At 41.3% G+C, this 19,100-nt stretch overlaps 1 protein-coding gene across 5 annotated transcripts; it reads right to left on the reverse strand.

Annotated features, from left to right (window-relative positions):
* Positions 1 to 1,744: 1,744 nt before the first annotated feature.
* On the reverse strand, positions 1,745 to 18,998 carry BIVM (basic, immunoglobulin-like variable motif containing). 5 transcript variants are annotated; one of them, XM_030036602.2, is made up of 12 exons: positions 18,884 to 18,998; positions 18,382 to 18,584; positions 17,081 to 17,684; positions 15,463 to 15,589; positions 14,472 to 14,567; positions 14,278 to 14,382; positions 12,330 to 12,424; positions 10,902 to 11,034; positions 8,551 to 8,622; positions 7,601 to 7,684; positions 4,155 to 4,251; positions 1,745 to 3,253 (listed from the first exon to the last, which is right to left on the reverse strand). In XM_030036602.2, the coding sequence occupies exons 3-12, from the start codon at positions 17,568 to 17,570 to the stop codon at positions 2,963 to 2,965; spliced, it is 1,590 nt and encodes a 529-aa protein (XP_029892462.1). In that variant the 5' UTR covers positions 17,571 to 17,684; positions 18,382 to 18,584; positions 18,884 to 18,998; the 3' UTR covers positions 1,745 to 2,962. The 5 variants fall into 5 exon arrangements, with proteins under 5 accessions (XP_029892462.1, XP_029892463.1, XP_029892467.1 ...); XM_030036603.2 differs by having other exon boundaries at positions 18,382 to 18,558; positions 18,884 to 18,961; XM_030036607.2 differs by lacking the exon at positions 8,551 to 8,622.
* Positions 18,999 to 19,100: the final 102 nt, after the last annotated feature.

Consider the following 19,100-nt stretch of genomic DNA (forward strand, 5'->3'; position numbering starts at 1 on the left):
GAAGCGCAGTTCGCGGGGCGGAGCCGGGCGCCATCTTGGGTGCCGGTGCCGGCGCGGCCGGGAGCCGCTTTCCAGCGGGGCTGCGGCCCGCTCGCCCCTCAGGCGGCCCGGCATCGTCCCCCGGGGTGCCAGCTGCCATGGCGTTGGGGTTCCCACCGCCCTTTCCGATGGACCCCCGCGGCCTGAGCCCCCTCTCCCCGGGGGGGAACCCCGGGCGGAGGCAGCGCAGCGTCGCGCTGTCGCCTGAGGCGGGCGGGCTCCAGCGAGGGGGGCGGCAGCCACCCGCGGGGACCTCGCCTGCCCGCAGGAGAGCGAAATACCGAACATCCCGTCGCAAAAAAAGGGAAAAAAAAAAAAAAAAAGTCCTTTTTTTTTTTTCCCCTAAGCATGATTTTCCCTGCAGCCGGTGCTCTCCCTGATAGCGTATTTCCATACATTCTGTATGGCACGTCTAAATATTTTGATGGTTTTAATATTTTGTACCAGCCGTGGAAACTTGTTTGCTGCTAGGTGACTGTAAAAGTGAGATTTGGTAAATAATTATTAGAAATCTTATACTAACACTATGATTGAAACAACAGACAAGTATAGCCAAGCAATTAACTAGCAGAGATAGTTACTCATAAGTTTTGCAGTTCTTTGCTCTTATGACTAGATGTTCCTGTACGCTAGACGAGAACAATGCTCAAACTGACCACATGTGATTGAAACTGTGTTAAGCTTCAAGATCAAAGAACGAGGACAAGAATAAAGACTTTGAGGACAGCCAGCAGGAACTTCAAATGGGTCGGCGGTCGCAAAAGCAGCCCTTCGTCTCAAATGGATCCTTCCTTGCGCGTGATCGGATGTAGGCAGTACTATGATAACCAGTTGCCATCATTTTTATGTATACGTATACTAATCTGATGAATATGCAATTAGTTACTCTATATAACCCGTTTGTGCTACAGCTGCGGCATGCACGCTAGGTGAACTATCCCCCGTGCATCCAGCACTGCAATAAAGAATGCCTGCTTTCTGAAACTCCAAAAGGAGTCTTGGAGAGTTTCTTCGACCGGCTTTTTGGTATCATCCCCGCTCCGCTCAGACCCCATCCCCAGTGCCTCGCACTGCACCCACCTCCCACCCGGGAATGCCGAGGGAAAGCTCCCAGCAGCGGGTGCCCAAGGACGGGCAGCTTCCTTCTGCTAAGGCTGGAAGAATCAAATACGCCACGTACTTCACTGATGAAGCGTGACAGTCTCCGACCCCAGAGCAAAATAAAGTACCCATAAAAACAGACATCCATCACAACACACCTACTTAAGAATAGCAGCAGGCTACTGTCAGAGGAGACTCCCTGTTCCTCAGTGCAACTATCATTATTAAGCAAAATTTGGAGCCGTTTGTATGACTCCTTTAAGCCTGAAGTACCCTAAAGCTCAAGTATTCTAAAAAAATTTGAGGAGTCAGCCCAAATTCAGCTTGCCAAAAAAAAAAAAAGTCTGAAAATAGTTCATCTCGAAAATAAAATTTCAAAACCTATGGGTTTTGTTCAGTCATCAGCCTGCAGACTTTGGGAAATTAAATACTACGAGTTAAGTCACAGTGGCTGCACAGGCTTACGAGCAAAGTGATCCTACCTCCTGGATTACCTTGCTAAGTAGGGGCTGCAATTCTGATGCTTTGCTTACCTACTTTCCTGAAAGCCTTCACTAAACATAGGGTCAGCATTCCCAGGACAAATGAAAAGCAAACGACAAAATAGAAAACAAATTTTATTGAATGAACAAAAGTCTAAAAGTCTCCCATTTTTGGTTAACAAAAGCAGCAACCTACAAAACCCCTGCATTCCATGACAAATCTTTTTATGTCAAAAAATTAATCCTTGAGCAGGTATGAACATTTGTATGCAGAAAGTTACAACTGTTGAGATGTGTCTGGGCAAACAACTGCATGAATTTCAAACAAGGGGGTTGGGGGGGAAGAGACTGCACATGGTCACCTGAAAAAGCTTGAATTGTTTGCTGGCTGAGAGGTATATAATATCATCAGGGCTGCCAGCAGTTTTCGGCACTTGCATCCCCTTCATACAAAATGAAAAGAGCAGCAGAAAAATGACAGAGGTTTTAAGACTGAACAAGGAAAAGAACTGCCAACAGAACGCAGTGTTCAGCTAGCTCATTTGGCTAGTGGTAAATGCAGCTTTTTAATGCTGAATTTCACAAGCTTGTGTTAAGCAAGTCCGTGCTCTCAAGAGGCTGCAGGGTAAGAATTCAGCCGCTGTACCCACAGAACAAAAGCAATGAAGAAAGTCCGTCCTCGAACTTACCCTGCCACAGGCAATTCCTCTCAGTCTACAAGAGGCATCCAGCTAAGGGAACTAACAGTAACTGAGAGTTGCTTGACAAAATCTGATTATCTGACTGACAGAAGTCTACTGGGAACTAAATGGAGAGTGTACCTTCACTTTGTGAATCTGACAAGGTTTTCTAACCTATGTGGGTTTTTTCCTTTTCACTGGGTATGGGCAGCCTTAATAAAATGGAGTGTTAAAAAGGAAGGCAATGGTTACTTTTATCCTTATTCCATTTGCAGCATAACCCTTTTTATAAAGTCGTATCATAAATTTTCATGCTTTTGAATACTAAGTATTTTCAGCAAAGTCTGTTTATTACATTGACTAATTTCAATCTGCTCTCATTTTCACAAATCAGGACATGGTACAATTACTTCAAAAGAAATGATTGATTTTGCTGTCGTATTTACTTTTGATTGCAAAAGTACAATAATCTGTGCTTATCTGTCAGTTTATACATCAGATCTCATCCATCGCAACCACATCATCAGACTTATTTAATAATTATGAAGCTGTATCTTATACCATAGTTTCTATTCATATGTATTCTAGGACTAATAGATCCCTAATATGTCTTGATTAAAACTAACTTTAATGTATCAACTCTATTATCTAAAGTTAATTTTAATCATTTCCATCATAATCATTATAACTCTGATACCCACTGTTCCTCCTCTCACGAAGATTAGCTTTCTTCCACGTAGATTCTTGATGAAAGCCAGCACTAAAAGATCGACCCAGTCGTCCATGTTGTTTCTTAGAGATATTGTCTTCACTCTCAGATTTGGAAATTCCTTGTCCTTGTGTTTGGCATTGTTTATCCTGTCTAACACTTCCAAATGGAAAATTCCAAGGACCAAATCTTTGCCAGTTAAGTCTCTGAAAGGCAATGATGCAATGAAGATTTCCTCCAACCTAATCAAAGTAAAAAGGTTCTTTGTTAAATGCACACAAGCACATTTCTAACAGACACAGATACTTGAAATAAACATCTTGGAGGGGAACAAATTATTTAGGAAAAAAAAAAAGCAAACAAAAAAACCCCTACAAAACCATATCCACAAACAAACAACTCACCTCAATCAATTTTGATTGTTTCCCAGATTCAATTACTGCCACCTTTCTCATCTTTTTAAGTTACCCTTTTTATCTTCCATGGGCTAGTATAACTTATCTTCTGCTAATCTTTTTTACCCTCTAGCCACTTTCACACAAATTATCTGTTCTGGTCCCTTCTCATCTTGCTGACACAGTCTTCCATAGAGGCTCCACATCTGAAATCATCTCTTCAGCCTATTATTTTTCATAGGCTTCCAATCTCCAAATCAAAACTGCATCCCCACCCACGAGATATAGCCCTACTTATAGGAAAGCAAGCTGTATGTATTGACAATAAGTCCGCACAAGAGACACATGCATTCCTTTATGTGTCATCCTACTCAACTGTACTTTCTTTCCCACTTACATGTAGCTAGAAGGTCATGCACCAAAAGGTTCTGTAATTTGTCTGTAGACTATTTCTACACTTGCTGCAGCTACATTGTAAGCCAACAAGGTTAAATGTTGTGACCAAATATACTGTATACGCAGATATCCTGGTTCATCCTAGCACATGGCATGCTACTGCTGTGTTGTATCTTGTCCTGCAAGTAAATATAAATGACTCTGGTATGTAAGTACCCATATTTGACTTTTGTCTTCAGCAACCCTTCATAACAAATTTCTTTTAGTGAAGTTATCTTACACTGCTGAAATAAAAGTAAGTTTGTGAAAAATCCACCATTAATTTCCTCCCATCTTAGTAAGTTCATCTTACCTTCTTTGTTTTTCGATGCTGCAATCCTCTCTCTAGGTGTCGAATATCTAGATATTCTGGATTTTGGGTGTTTAGGTCAGTGACAATATCTGCCCACCTACAGAATACGATTATTACTACTGAGATGACATTTATGAAACCTCACCACCAATAAGACTCATGTACACACGCATGCAAATACAGATCTGCAGCTTTAAGTAGTCTTACCAGTGATTTAAAGATAAACAAACATGTAAAGATATAAAAGCCTCAGTATTAAAGATATCAAGCTAGATATAAAAGCATCACTTTTAATCAAAGCATTCAGTGATTATTCCTGCTCTTGGGAAACACCTTCCAAAATGAGTTAGAGCACCATGAGGCATTAGTTGCATTGCTGATTCATCGGTTTGTGAAAGGAAGCAGCAAAGTGCGGTTTAGGCAAGGAGAAACATTAGCTTTTACTTTATTTATACCTCTCTTACCCTTTTGTATTATTTTGTTCAAACACTTGGCTGTTTTTCTCACCTCCTAAGTCTGTTTTTACCAGACAGCTCTCACCATAACTCACTCCTGCATTCTATTTAATTCCCATCTGTAATAAACTATCAATTCAATCATTCCCCATTCACTCAGCTCTTCAGAGCTTCAGAGCTCCTTCTAGCCCAACTGAAACAAATATCACAGAATCACAGAATCATTTAGGTTGGAAAGGACCTTTAAGATAATCAAGTCCAACTGTTAACCTGGCAATGCCAAGTCCACCACTAGCCCATGTCCCTACGTGCCACATCTACACGTCTTTTAAATGCCTCCAGGGATGGTGACTCAACCACTTCCCTGGGCAGCCTCTTCCAGTGCTTGATAACCCTTTAGGTGAAGAAATTTTTCCAATTATCCAATCTAAACCTCCCCTGGTGCAACTCGAGGCCATTTCCCCTCATCCTATGACTTGTTACTTGGGAAAAGAGACCGACCCCCACCTCACCACAACCCCCCTTCAGGCAGTTGCAGAGAGCGATCAGGTCTCCCCTCAGCCTCCTCTTCTCCAGGCTAAACAGCCCCAGATCCCTCAGCCGCTCCTCACAGGACTTGTGCTCCAGGCCCCTCACCACCTTCGTTGCCCTTCTCTGGACACGCTCCAGCACCTCAAGGTCTGTCTTGTAGCGAGGGGCCCAAAACTGAACACGGTACTCGAGGTGCGGCCTCACCAGTGCCCAGTACAGGGGACGATCACCTCCCTGCTCCTGCTGGCCACACCATTTCTGATATGGGCCAGGATGCCGTTGGCCTTCTTGGCCACCTGGGCACGCTGCTGGCTCACATTCGGCCGGCTGTCGACCAGCACCCCCAGGTCCTTTTCCGCCGGGCAGCTTTCCAGCCGCTCTTCCCCAAGCCTGTAGCGCTGCGTGGGGTTGCTGTGACCCAAGTGCAGGACCCGGCACTTGGCCTCGTTAAACCTCATACAATTGGCCTCGGCCCATCGATCCAGCCTGTGCAGATCCCTCTGTAGAGCCTTCCTACCCTCGAGCAGATCAACGCTCCCGCCCAACTTGGTGTCGTCTGCGAACTTGCTGAGGGTGCACTCGATCCCCTCATCCAGATCATTGATAAAGTTATTAAACAGAACTGGCCCCAGTACTGAGCCCTGGGGAACACCACTTGTGACTGGCCGCTGACTGGATTTAACTCCATTCACCTCAATTCTCTGGGCTCGTCCATCCAGCCAGTTTTTTACCCAGCAAAGAGTACGCCTGTCCAAGCCATGAGCAGCCAGTTTCTCCAGGAGAATGATGTGGGAAACAGTGTCAAAGGCTTTACTACAGTCTAGGTAGACAGCATCCACAGCCTTTCCCTCATCCACTAAGTGGGTCATGTTGTCATAGAAGGAGATCAGGTCAGTCAGGCAGGACCTGCCTTTCATAAACCCATGCTGACTGAGCCTGATCACCAGGTTGTCCTGCACGTGACGAGTGACGGCACTCAAGATGATCTGCTCCATAACCTTCCCAGCACGGAGGTCAGACTGACAGGCCTGTAGTTCCCCAGGTACCCCCTCTGATCCTTCCTGTACATGGGCGTCACATTTGCTAACCTCACGTGCCAGACCTCTTTAAGCATACACATCACCTTTTCATTTCTGTCAACATCTAATTACCTGCTTCTCTCTAACACCACCCTACAAGTTCAGAAAATCCATTTCTATCCCAAGCTCCTACCTTAAGCACAGAACTTTCTGCTAGCTCTCATTGGGACTGTAGCAGGAGGAAACATGTCTCCACAACCAAAAATAATATTACAAAGGTTTGTATTCTATATTCAGAAACCTTCTCCTGTGCCATTTGTAGCTGATATACCACAGGACAATAGTCTGTCAGTGGGATGTATAGTATGCCATTTCTCAGCACAGCAACCACATGCATAATGTGATTTTTATTTTGTTGTACTTAAATTAGTCCAAAATATTCAGCTATTTACAGTTATTGACATAGTCACATCATTGACAAAACAAAAAAAAAGGTATCTGGGTTTTAGGTACTGGGTTAGATCTGACTGGCTATGAAATCATCAGATAAGCGCTTTCAAACAATTTTTCAAAATAATTAGACAATAAAGAAGAGGAAACAAAGAAGTTGTGTGATTTTTCAATTTTTTTTTTTTTTTTTCCACAGCTCTTTTCCTAATGTATCAAGAAAAATCTTTCCATAATTAACTTGGGCCAGGCAGAGAAGCTATTCACTAAAACTTATGTTTTGGCCACGGAATTGGTTTCTTGAGAAATACTATTCTATTGCACTGTTCCCCCATTTCAGAAATTAATATTAACCATGACAAACTAGTACATCAAGATGAGAAAGCTGTTCTATTAATTTATCATGACAAATATAACTAATCGATGAAATTTCTACATAGCACCCTCTAGCTCTCCTAATCTGTACGTCTAATTTAGACACCAACTTCGTATGAGCCAGACCTCATCATAAATGTATGGTTTTACCGCATAGATAAGCTAATAGTGCAGCAGAGCACAGGCTGTACCTGCACCTGAGCTAGGAGAACCTTGGTAGCAGCGAAATACCCTGTGCACACACCAGACACAGCCTGTGTACATCCTCAATTGCAGCATAAACTCCCCCAAGGTTTGTACAGCCTGTAAGTCGCAATTAGCAATATCACAGACAGCTGAGGTGTCTTTTCTTCATAACTAATGTGAGCTGTGTCACACTCTAACAAGAGAAACAGGCTTTGGCTTTCAGCAGCCCACATGTGTCCTGCCACATGATATAAAACTGCAGAGCCAGCCTTGAGGTCAGAACATGAAGTTTCTCACTAAAGCGCCTGTTTCTGTTAGAACTATAGTATATTCATTCAAGAGAACTAAAAAGTCACTTGGTGACCCTTAGTAGAGAAATACAAATTGTTTTGAAAGAAAACATATTGTTTTATATCCTTACCAAGTAACGTACCTTTTACAGTGTATTGTTGGATGTTTTCTGCTCGGCTCTCCAATTAAGATCCAATATTCTACTTCTTGCTGCAAGACACGACCTCTGTTCAATAGAAGATACAATCCTAGTAAGATTTATTATGCATACTAAAAAGAAAAAGAGAGATTAACATTCTATTGTTCCTTTTATGATTTTCTAACATTTCCTCACCCAAACTAAAAACCAGCTCCTGTGCCATAAATAGTGTTTGCAATTGCATACAGGGAACTTTTTGTTTCACACGGCCTGGAAGCAAGATAGAAGCTACTCATTATTTGGCAGGAAGACAGATCTTCATTAAAAATAGTGTTACTTGGATGAAAGGCAGTCTAGTGTAAGATCCAAATATAAATATACAATAAATATATACGTAACAACGGAAATAAGAGTTGTGGAAAGCCACATGAAGGTGTGACAAACATCTTCCTATCTGTGATGTCTAACAGAATCACTAAAGAGTCCCTTCCACTATTTTTAAACTGTACCCCAGCTGACAGTTGTTACTGACAGCTGTAGGGTAACCTGTATGAAAACAACTGGTAACTTCAACTGCTTCCTCCTAAGCATCCAGTACCACATATTAAAAAACAAAACCCTCAACCGATACTAGTTCAAGTTTGTGAGCAACATCCAAAAAACTCAAAGCCTGCAGTAACCTTGACAGGGAAAATTTGTGACAGACATCAGGGAAGACTGATGAGATACAGAGGATTGTTCTGTGACTTCCTGTGTATAATAATCCCATGAAAAACTACTTCAGTTTCAACTGTGACAAAACCTGAGATTTTTCTGCCTTGGGTATTAGACAGCATGTGGCCTTACTACTTGTAATAATTTGTTTACTTATAAAAAATTCCCTGTAAAATAACAATGTATGCCATCATTCTACAGATGGGAAACCAAGACACAGGATAGATTAATTGACTTACCTAAAGTCACACTGGAAGTCTGTGGTTGAACTGGGAACTGAACCCAGGTCTCCCGAGTCCAAATCCAGCAACCTAAGATCATACAGGAAGTCTGTGGGTGACCTAACAACTGTCTCCTAAACTCAGCCTAGCAACCTATCTACCCTTTTCTTTTGGAACTTAAATGTTTCTTAGCTGGATTTTTAAAGAAAAGCTTTCCTTTGTAACTAGAATGCAAAAACAGGTAAACAAGAACTGCTGCAGAATCTTATTGATAGTGCTTCTGAAACCTAAACTTTTTTTTTCCCAGTAAGATATTAGAAGATATCAAGAGAAGAGGATGCTCTTCTGGTCTGACCTCCAGCCTAAAATAAGGCTATAAAAGCTCCTTGAACTCATTACTTCATGTTACATTGTTAGAAGACATCTGTCATTAGGAAGAAAATCTAATATTGACTTAAAAATAACATCACTAGTGACTGAGAATCCATTTCAACCATGGGTAAAGTATTGAAACTGTTGTTCTCGTTCGTTACTAAACTATATAAATTTAAACTAGATATAAGGCACATTAAGTTTCTACACAGTGGACCATATTGCTTCTCAAACTGCATTTTTGACCTAGTAAACAATTTATTATTTTTTTTTACTTTGCTCTTCCAGTGCAAATTCTTAGTAACTGGTCAAGTAAGTAAGCCATTAACCTTTTGGTAAACTTAAGCAGACTGATGTGTTGGACTTCTATTTGGGGCATATTTTCCACACTCATCTCACTCACATGGCATGTCAGTGAATGCAGTGTTAATTATAAACTTCTGTATTCTTTTGTTCACATACTAAAAGCTTTCATTAACCCTATGGTCAGACTCACACCGGCAACAAATTAGATTCAGACGATTATGCTTTATTACCTCCAAACAATTACCATTTTGAACTCTAAAAGTAGAGCTAGTATTCTCCATTCCTTGATGCGACTCTACATGTTCAACACAGCCAAAGGTAGACTGCTTGGTAAGCAAAGTGCAAGACTGAGGTTCACCTTACACCAGGGACCTAGTCTTTTCATTGTTTGGCACTCCACACTATTGGTATCTGCTAATTTTGTCAGGGATTGTCTTCTTATGCTCAATGATAATACTAATAAATACTGACCAACAGTTGAACCTTGAGGAAGTCCAACAGAAACATCCAATACATACTTTGTTTGCAACTACTTTGAGAGCGCAAAACCAGTTTAGTTTAATATGGTTCTGTGAATGAGGTAAAACAAACTACTCTCAGCATATCATACTGCAGCAAGTTAAATGCCTTACAAAAGCTAAGATAAATTGCCTCAAGATAATGAAATTTTTCGAACTTAAAATTTGTGTTTTTAATGCAAGACTTTCCCTAAACTCAGTATGAATATCAATGCTATTATCCTCTTTCAAAACCTATATTTAATTGAAACCTGTATCAATTATTCCATTATTTCATCCTCAGTAATATCACCCTGACAAACCTGAAATTATTCAGGTAATTGTATTTTTATTCTAAAACAACTGGCGTATTAAGTTTCTCCTGGTCTTTGAGAAGTGCTTCAGCATTCCAAGTGTTGTTTAAAAAAGCCAACATAGCAAAAGCAAAACTGTGACTGTCCAGAGATCTCGTCTACCTTCTCTCCCCCCACCCCCACCAACTCCTGGTAACAAATTATTCACATACCTTTACTTTTCTAAGCCTTACACTCCAGTAGTTGCAGTTTAGCATCATTATTAGTCAACACTGCAGAAGTACGTTACCACCATCCTGCAATACCTACACATCCCCTGTTCTCACCATACACAAACACTGGTTTCTGTAAGTGCAGATTTTATCACGTCCACTTCGTAATGGATCAACATCACTGTAGGCTTTTTGCTTCTAGTCTACAAAGAAAAATCCCAACACACACACACACACACTTCCTTCTTTTGTTTCCCCCCAAGTTCTCTGGGAACAGACTCCCCCCATAATTAGCTGGCTTTTTATTGTTTTACCTTAAAAAACACCCATTTTTTTTCAGCCCATATGGTTTTATTTTTCAGACTAACTACCTTCACTTGTCCTTCAAGAAAATAACTACCCTTTCCCTATCTGGCTAAAATGTCTTTAACCAATTTCTTAGTACCATTCATAGCCTTCTGTTTAAGTTCTCTCAATCTAGTCTGCTTAGTTGTGTTTAATTTTAAGTCAATCCTTTCAAATCACACAGTAGCGTTCTGCTAGTTCAGGCATAAATGCTTTTACAACATACACTGAAAAGTTATTTTGGGAGCAAAATGATATCAACTTGCAGTAAATTTTTTCTGTACGTTTCCTCCACTAAAATAAGCATAAACACAGTATCTTACCTATAGGCTTTACTAGCTTTTACTGGGGTTGCTTCAAATCCAATTGGGCAGAAATAATGGTTTTGGCAATGGTAGATGTAGGCCATTGAGTCATCTTTCAGCCCACGTGTCAGCTTTGCAAGGGCCCCTGCAGCTACAAAGAAAGATCACATTAACAGTCCAGAGCACTTTGAGTCCTGCCTTAACATATTCAGCAAAAAATACCTATATGATAACATAAAAATAGTTACACTGTTTTTTAAGTTAGAACATGACTTGACTGGCATGCACAAAATACAGTTTTGATTTCAAACTTCTTGGTATTTAATTTCCTGCCTGATACAAAAAAAACCCAGCATCTGCCACACGGTCTGTACTAGGGAAATGCAATATAAAGTAGGCACTATATTTAGATCGAAGTCATATTAAAAATTACTTGTTCTGCCAAAAAAAAAAAAGAACCAGAAGTATCTCTTAACCTAGAAAATACACACTGCAACACAATGTAGTCCCACTGCCCCAAGTCAGATGTAGCACACATCAATGATACTACTGAAACCCCGGAAAGCTTTCAATTGTTTTGGTATCATGAGCTTCTTGGAGCTTCCTAGTCTCAGGAACACATTCCACATTTGGGCATACAATATTTTGTAACATGACTGCAGTGCTCAGTTTCAGGAAAAGACTAGAAAAGGCACTGAAACATGACAGAATTCTCAAATGGGATGCCAAGAACAGAAAATTATTTCCACTTTAATAATCTCCCCCAAAACTTTTCAGCATGGCTTTTATCCTTTTAAGGAACCTTACAGTTAGAAGATAATTACCCAGACTATACCAAAGGCTAATAAACTGTGTATGAAAGTATAATGTTTCTTTAGGTAACACACTTAAAAGTAGACATAAAAATGCAGCTTCACAAGCTAATTGAGAATAATCACCTAACTTTCAGAGACAGATGTTTAGGTAAAGTCAGGCAGATCGGATCAGTTCACTAACTTTAAAATTGCATTTTTTAAAAGTATAAAACATTTATTAAAGAAATTAATACTTTTGTGCTGTACACTCTAAATTTTTATACAACACAGATTTCTAAAATGCTGAAATACAACCGTGTTGCCCCCCCCAGTGTATTACAGCAAACGCATCTTCCAGGATACCAACACAGAACTGGAAGTGCAGCGTCCTCCTGGATACCTTAAAATTCCAGTTCTGTGATAGCAGAATATATAGCACAGAATATATTTTATCAAAATAAAAGTACAAATGAAAGTTTTGGCAAAATAAGAGAAAAAGTACAACCAGAAAAATCAGGCAACTGGGAGCTATTTGACAGCTTATCTCAAACTGCAAGTACTACTTACAGAATTTGTCCTGTCAAATGCTACACATTGCAGGATTTTTCAGTTTATATACTGTGAGAAGAATGCTTTAGGATTAGCTACATACCAGTTTCTCCAGCTGTCTTGTTCTTCCCATGAGGTTTATACAGAACATATGAGCATCCCTTGATATGGAAGTGATCATTTATTTGCCTAAACCATCTGAAACAATAAGCTTAAAGATTGTAGTAACTCAAGAGTTATTAAATGCAATTGTCTTTCCTCCCACTTTCCCTCTGCTTGACTGTTTAGAAAAACGTCTCAGTGTGCTACTAGAGAACCTAGCATGCTAGGATATAGATTGTAGATGACCTAATACCCTAATACAAACAAAACTTAACGTGTCCTAGAGAGAGAAAGAAATACTCAAAGCCTTTTCCAACATAGATCCATAATAACCAAAGGACTAGATACGAAACGTTGGTCCTATTGTGTTCAGTCCAGTCACGCCTAACTTTCAGTAACTCAGCCTTTAGAAAGGCACTCAAATTCTGAAGTGCCAAGCTTCAAGCATGATTTGTAAGCTACACGAAGGAAACCTTCTAAGACACCAGAAGGCAGGACCCTTCAAGTGAGACTTTCTGCATATCATTTTGGGCTTCTGTCACATAAGCTTCACAATGCCCAAGCGTTACAGGAGTCCCATACTGCAACTCCTCACAGCAGCAGTAAGTGAGGACAGGTCTGCAAATAATATTTTGTCTCAGATACTCACTTTTTCCACATTAGAAGACTAAAATTCACATCTCTGAAGATATTCAATCATAAAGCTATGTTGGGTGATGGAGTTGGCTCTCAGCCCTCCTGTCTTCCAGTCTGCCGAGTACTTAAAAATTATTTGACCCGGCAGAAAAAAAAACTAATAAGGGTAACTTTTCTGCAGCGCAAAGGGCACTCACAGGGGAAAAGGAAGAAGAATTACAAGTTTAATTTTCGTTTGTATAGACTGTTGACATGAAAAGACAGAACAATTTATCAGCTTGGTCTACAAGAGTTGCTATACCCTAACATACTGCTAAAGAGATACAAAATCTGGATCTGAGTCTCCTAAGGCAGAGAAGGAAGTTTTCACAACACTCTCCAATGATCTAGCCAGCATGCTACCATTAAAGAACAGACTGCTGCCACATTTTCAAATCCAGCACCCACATTCTGTGCCAAACCCTATACATTGCCTTCAAAAAATACTAACTAGATCAAATGCCACTCAGGAAACAGGCAAGAACACTGCAAAACTTTTAAATCTCGGAGAAGGGTAATACACCAAAGCCCTGTCGAGATGTTCAACACTCACGTACAAAACACTCCTGGCCCTGTTTAATCCTAAAATTCCTTATGAGCTTAATAAAAAAACCCAAACAAACAAAAGGACAAAGACTTTAGACCCAACTCATCAAGATCAGGAAACAGAAGAGCAGGAGTGAAACAGAATTTGAAAGTTCAAGTGTTCTGTGACTCCAGCCCCATGTTTTCTGGTTGGGTTTTTTCTTCCCCTCCTCCTCCTGAACAGCTCCATTGCAGCAAAGGTGCAGCACTCACTATCTCATTTTCAATTCTTAAATTATATTTTACATAAAGCTACTAGTATATCAATTGCCTTTCCAGGCTGTTTCAGTGACGTTAACAAGCATTTAACATGCATTTTCAAAAACAGGAAAATGAGAGTAAAGAAAAAATTTCCTAACCAGGAGACTCAATCCATTAGAGTATTATACAACCATTAAACAAACTGAACAAAAATCAAACAGAATTTCATGTTCACCCGATCTGTGTAGCAACATCGCGCTATACAAAATGGCTAGTGCGAAAAACTCTTTAAGGAGTTTCTTTGGGCGCTGTCAGAGTACCCAGGTATGCTTCATTATTCTAAAACTTAAGACGACTAACTTGTGTATGCCACTTTTTTTTTTTTTAACAAATGAACTACTACTGTATTTTTAAAGGTCCTGTCTCTTAGTTTTATGTTATTTTTGCGTACATTAACAATTTAGCTGCATCAAAAGAACCAAACGTACCTCATTAAAGTTGTATTTCCAGTGAAGGGACCAAACCTAATCTCCTCAAACGGGGGCTGAAAGCCCAGTATATGCAAAGCTTCTTCTTGAGTAATAGGTGGTAAACTGGAGGGGAGGGTAGGAAATATTGTTTAATAACACAATTGGCAACATATTTTAGACTTTCTAGAGGCAAAGCTGTCTGTGTGACCTACCTTCCAGCTCCCAGTGTACTATATAAGAAATTCCAGCAAGACACTAAGGATGAAATTCCACAGGAAGTCTTGTATTGAGGTCGGCTAACACAATACCTAAAACAAATGAAAACCCAAACAGATTGGTAAGCATTCTTCATTTAGTTAGAGGAGCAACCTGAACTACTTTCCTATGTGACATGCCACTGAAGTGCCATGTTATAGTAAATGTTTTTACGTTGCCTGTATTAAAAAAAAAAAAGTGCATTCTTTTAAAAAAATACATAATGGAGCAAATATGTTAACCAATTTAAGCTTGTCAGATAGTACTACCCTATTTCATACAAACCAGTTAAATTTCTAACAGCCCCATGGCAGTTCTGTACAAATGCTCCCGTAGGAAGAAATGGTTCTATACTAATATAATGTACAGTTTGATCCGGTCTCTTCTAACACGTGAACTTGTAGGAAACTGCATCTCTGCCAATTCACTAAAGAATGTCATTCCCGGTCGCAGATTCCCTAGACTAGCTCTAACCGTCTGATGTTACAGACATACAGTAAGAACCAGACAGAGTCATCGAACTAAGTGAATTTAGTGAACTATATTCATATGATATAGGTTGTATAGAACCAACAGATTCTGATCAAGTATTTCCCAGCGAAATGAAAAATCAGGAGTAAGACATATAGTACTGTGTTCAAGGTTACTTTTTGCCCGAGCATGCTAATGAATTTGCATTTTTTTAAGCAATGAATCCCCAAATTTTCCTTATTGAAAGAAAAAAAGTTTAGAAAGTGTTTTTAGAATTTCAACAGATCAGAGGGAAGCTCTCATTCTTCTTGTAGAAAGTATGAGATTAAGTGTATGTATGCTTAACATATCCCCCTTTCTACTAAAAAAAAAAAAAAGTACGAAGACCTATTAAGAAGTTTGAAATCAGATAACTACCAACAGTGTTTACCGACAAACTGTATGGGGATACTCTTAAATACAATTAATAAATACTACCATCTCCGGAGGTCCAACACTTTCCTCTCCTTCACATCTTCAAGAGCAGAACGCTGAGGACACTCCCTGTATTGTTTGCTTTTTTTGTCTACAGATTTTTTCTTTGTCACTTGTTTCTTCATGTTGCCTGCAAAACAGATTTCAGAAACGAATGACTAGTTTACCTTTCATCACTCCCTCCTTAAATATTTTTAGTAACAGCATGCACCTCAAACAGAAGCACTGGTTGTGTTAGTAAGTGCAAACCAGGACTAAACATTAATTGAAGGAAAAAGCTCAAATACATAATCAAGATTGTCAACAGGTTTGTAAAGCTGCCATTAGCTCCGTAAACAACATCATGTTTAGATCGTGAACAGAATTAATGATGACCTGCTCAACTGTTTAGAGAGAGCAGCCAATCTGATTATTCTAATGCGTTAAATCAGCCATCCCAGAAATAGACTCTCAGACCAACAAGGATTTCCATCTCCTAACATTAAATGCACAGGGAAATATAATGAAACACCCGCTCTTCACAGCCAAGTGCTGTAACCAGCTACACTTTCTGATGAGAACTTATATGCAAATTCAGTAAGAATAATACACCACCAAGGTCTTTTCTTTTTTATAAGCTACTGAGGCAGTGGAAAATGAAGAGTTGCGCCACATGCTAGAGCAGGAGTATTTCCGTCCCATTTTGAAGCCATCATATCCAAATGAAATATATCACATACATTATAGCAAAAATGACATCCTGTAAGATATTATCATTTGTTTCTTATTTTTATTTAAGGACACTACCTATACACATGAAAAGGCAATGGCAACTTGCCAAACACGTTTTTAAGTTTTGCTAAACTGGTTTCACACTAAGGTAGAGAAAACAGCAATTTGACTAGCTCGCCAAGCCATTAAGAAAAAAAATCTACAGCCCACTCTAGATAAGCAGAGGGATTACAGGACAAAGAAAACCAAGTGCGTATGCAAGTGCTTGATTCACAGTTGCAACCTGTGACTAGGCAGAGAAAGAACACAGGAGGCAGCAAAGAAGCCAGTTTTAAAGAAATGGGCTCCCTGACACTGTATACATATAGCAAATCAAAATAAATAGAATTCTGTTACAGAAATCAACTGCTTTCCTAGAAAGCCGTAACGATTTCATTTACTTCTTCACATAAATAAACCACGTCTTTAATTTCAAAATACACCTCTGAAGTACCTTGAAACATTTCTGCGAGTGAAAAACCTGTACTTAACAGGTAAAAGTAATCACTGCACAATGCACTAGGTCCTACCAAAAGAAAAGAAAGAAAAAAACACCCCCAAAGCCCCAGGAAAAAAAAAAAAAAAAAAACAAAAAAAACAACAAACCAGAAGCCACCCCAAACAATACCTAAAAAACCCACACACACTTAAGCAGAAGCCAGCCTTTTTTTTAGAGCCACTTCCCCAGGCAGCTCCACCTGACTTTCACACTCCCTCCCTCCCTCCCTTCCCAATGAGCCAGTTGTTTGAAATGATGTATAGGCTGTTCTATAGCACTTCCTCGAGAGGTACATGTGCTGACCAGCCCCCTCCACAAGCAAGCTGTAAACAAGAAGCCTTTTCCTACCACATCCAATCTTCACCACCTCACCTGCTTTGTTCTTCAGATTTGTGGTCACGCCATTGAACTCCGATTTGTCGATTTCCCATGCCAGTGGAAGCTTTCCAAGATCGCCAGGCAGGCTTTCCAAGTTAGCATCTTCACTGTAGATGATCTCTGAAGCACCAGTTCGAATGCCGAGCAAGCTAGGTGTGTTATTGCCAACGTTTAAGGCAGCACCGCCTGACAGGCAGGCACTAACTGAAGCACTTGGGCTTTTACAAATAGATGTTACTCTGTTTAAAAAAGCATAGTCTGAGCAGATGGTGTAAAATTTCTCTCGTGTATGAGTCACAGGACATCCCCATGGATAATGCCCATCTCCCCTAGACACCAAGGACGCAGTGGAGGCATCTGACATGCAGTATGGCTTCACGGGATCACAAAGAGAAGCTTCCGGGGATTCTTTCCCAGGTTTGTTTTCAGCGTTTCCATTATTTCCAGCACCATTCTCCTTTTCATCTTCTGAAATGTTAGGCATTGAACAATACTGAAAGAGTATTGTACGGCTAAGAATATTTTTTTATTTATGTTTTAATTACAACAGAGTTTGCATCATTGCCTCCATTGCCTCTGCAAGGTATTGATGAGGTACCTGAAAGAAAATGAGAAGTTAGTACAGGTGTCTCAATCAACATAAAATATATACAACGCTTATCTTTGAACTTGCATCCAACAAAAGCTGAAACACCCTTCAAGATACATCACAACACACACCGTGTCTTTTCCTAAGCATCTCTAGAATTCTACAAACAGCACTTTTTATTATTAGTGAGGTGCCAACAGCATACACCACAGTGATACCATGACGAAGACATCAAGAGTAATTACGCTTGTAAACCAGCACGTGACTAAAAAAAAAAATAGAGAAAAGCTTCCCACATTTACATAGTTGTGGTTGGTCACTTCTATTCCTTCCAGTCACAATACACTGCCTATGCGGAGTACAAAATACTCTGTACAAATCAATAAATCACAGCAACAGCAACTCAAGGTCACTTAATTCTGACGAATCCTCCATACTTGCGCAGCAAGTGAGGCTCAAGCTTACAGAAAATTACAGTAGCTGTTACCTCTGTTGACTGTAAATTGACAACACTACCCTCAATCTGTTTCACTGCTTCCCTCATACGGCTGTTCAGGGTTCCCTTTAATTTTTACGCGCCTGCTATTCTTCAAGACGCGACAAAGAAATGCAGGTTTTGTTTAGAGTAGCTAAGAACTACCAAAAACAAATTTAGAAGCTTGGCTTGCTTCTAACCATCTTTTTTTAAAAAGCAAACTGACAGTACGTGTCATCCGTCATCTCAGCAGCGCGCACATCTGCGGGGCGACGAGGCGCGCCGCCGGCGGGAAACCTGGCGGGCGGGAGGCCGGAGTTCCACTCGAGAGCAGACCCCTGCGACGCCGACTTCGGGTGGCCGAACCGAACCCACGGCGCGCGCGGTCCTCCTCTGACAGAAGCGGGTCTCGCAACCAGGCGCAAGCGGGGGCTCTGCTCGGGAAAAAAAACAACAACAACAAAAAAAAAAACCAAACAGGACAAGGAAACATCAAAACGCGCGCACGGACGCAGCAAGCTGCCTGCGGCGCCGCCGCCAAGCGGGGCCCCGCCCCCCGGCGCTGCCGCCAGTCGGTTCCAGAGTGAACAGCCCCGCGTTGGCGGAAGGGGCCGCGGCTCGGCGGCAGCGGGGCCCGCCGGCAGGGCGGGACGGCCCCGCTCGCTTAGCGAGGCGGCGGCGGAGAGGGGAGAGAGGGCGGCCAGGCCCGGCCCGGCCCGGCCCGGCCCGTTACCTGCGCGGCGCCCGCCTGCGTCGCCTCCCCCGGCCGCGGCGGAGCGGGGACGCGAGCGCGCCGGAAACAGACGCGGCGAGTGCCGCGCCGCCGGCTCACCTGCGCCCCCGCCGCCCCCGGCCGGCCGGCACCAACTCCCGCAGCCGGCCGGGGGGAGCCGCGCTGTCCCTGCGGGCTCTGGCGGCGCCGGAGAGGAACCGGCTGCGCCTCGGCGCGG

This window comes from Aquila chrysaetos, chromosome 14, assembly GCF_900496995.4.
Source record: "Aquila chrysaetos chrysaetos chromosome 14, bAquChr1.4, whole genome shotgun sequence".
In the NCBI taxonomy this organism is placed as follows: domain Eukaryota; kingdom Metazoa; phylum Chordata; class Aves; order Accipitriformes; family Accipitridae; genus Aquila; species Aquila chrysaetos.

What these genes read in the sequence shown, in the direction of transcription:
- BIVM (XM_030036602.2), bottom strand. Translation starts at nt 17,570, where the DNA reads ATGCCTAACATTTCAGAAGATGAAAAGGAGAATGGTGCTGGAAATAAT. An exon ending in AAATCTGAAGAACAAAGCAG is followed by an intron (nt 15,590 to 17,080) that starts GTGAGGTGGTGA and finishes TCTGTTTTGCAG; the next exon opens with GCAACATGAAGAAACAAGTG. An exon ending in CAAGACAGCTGGAGAAACTG is followed by an intron (nt 11,035 to 12,329) that starts GTATGTAGCTAA and finishes CTTTCTTTGTAG; the next exon opens with CTGCAGGGGCCCTTGCAAAG.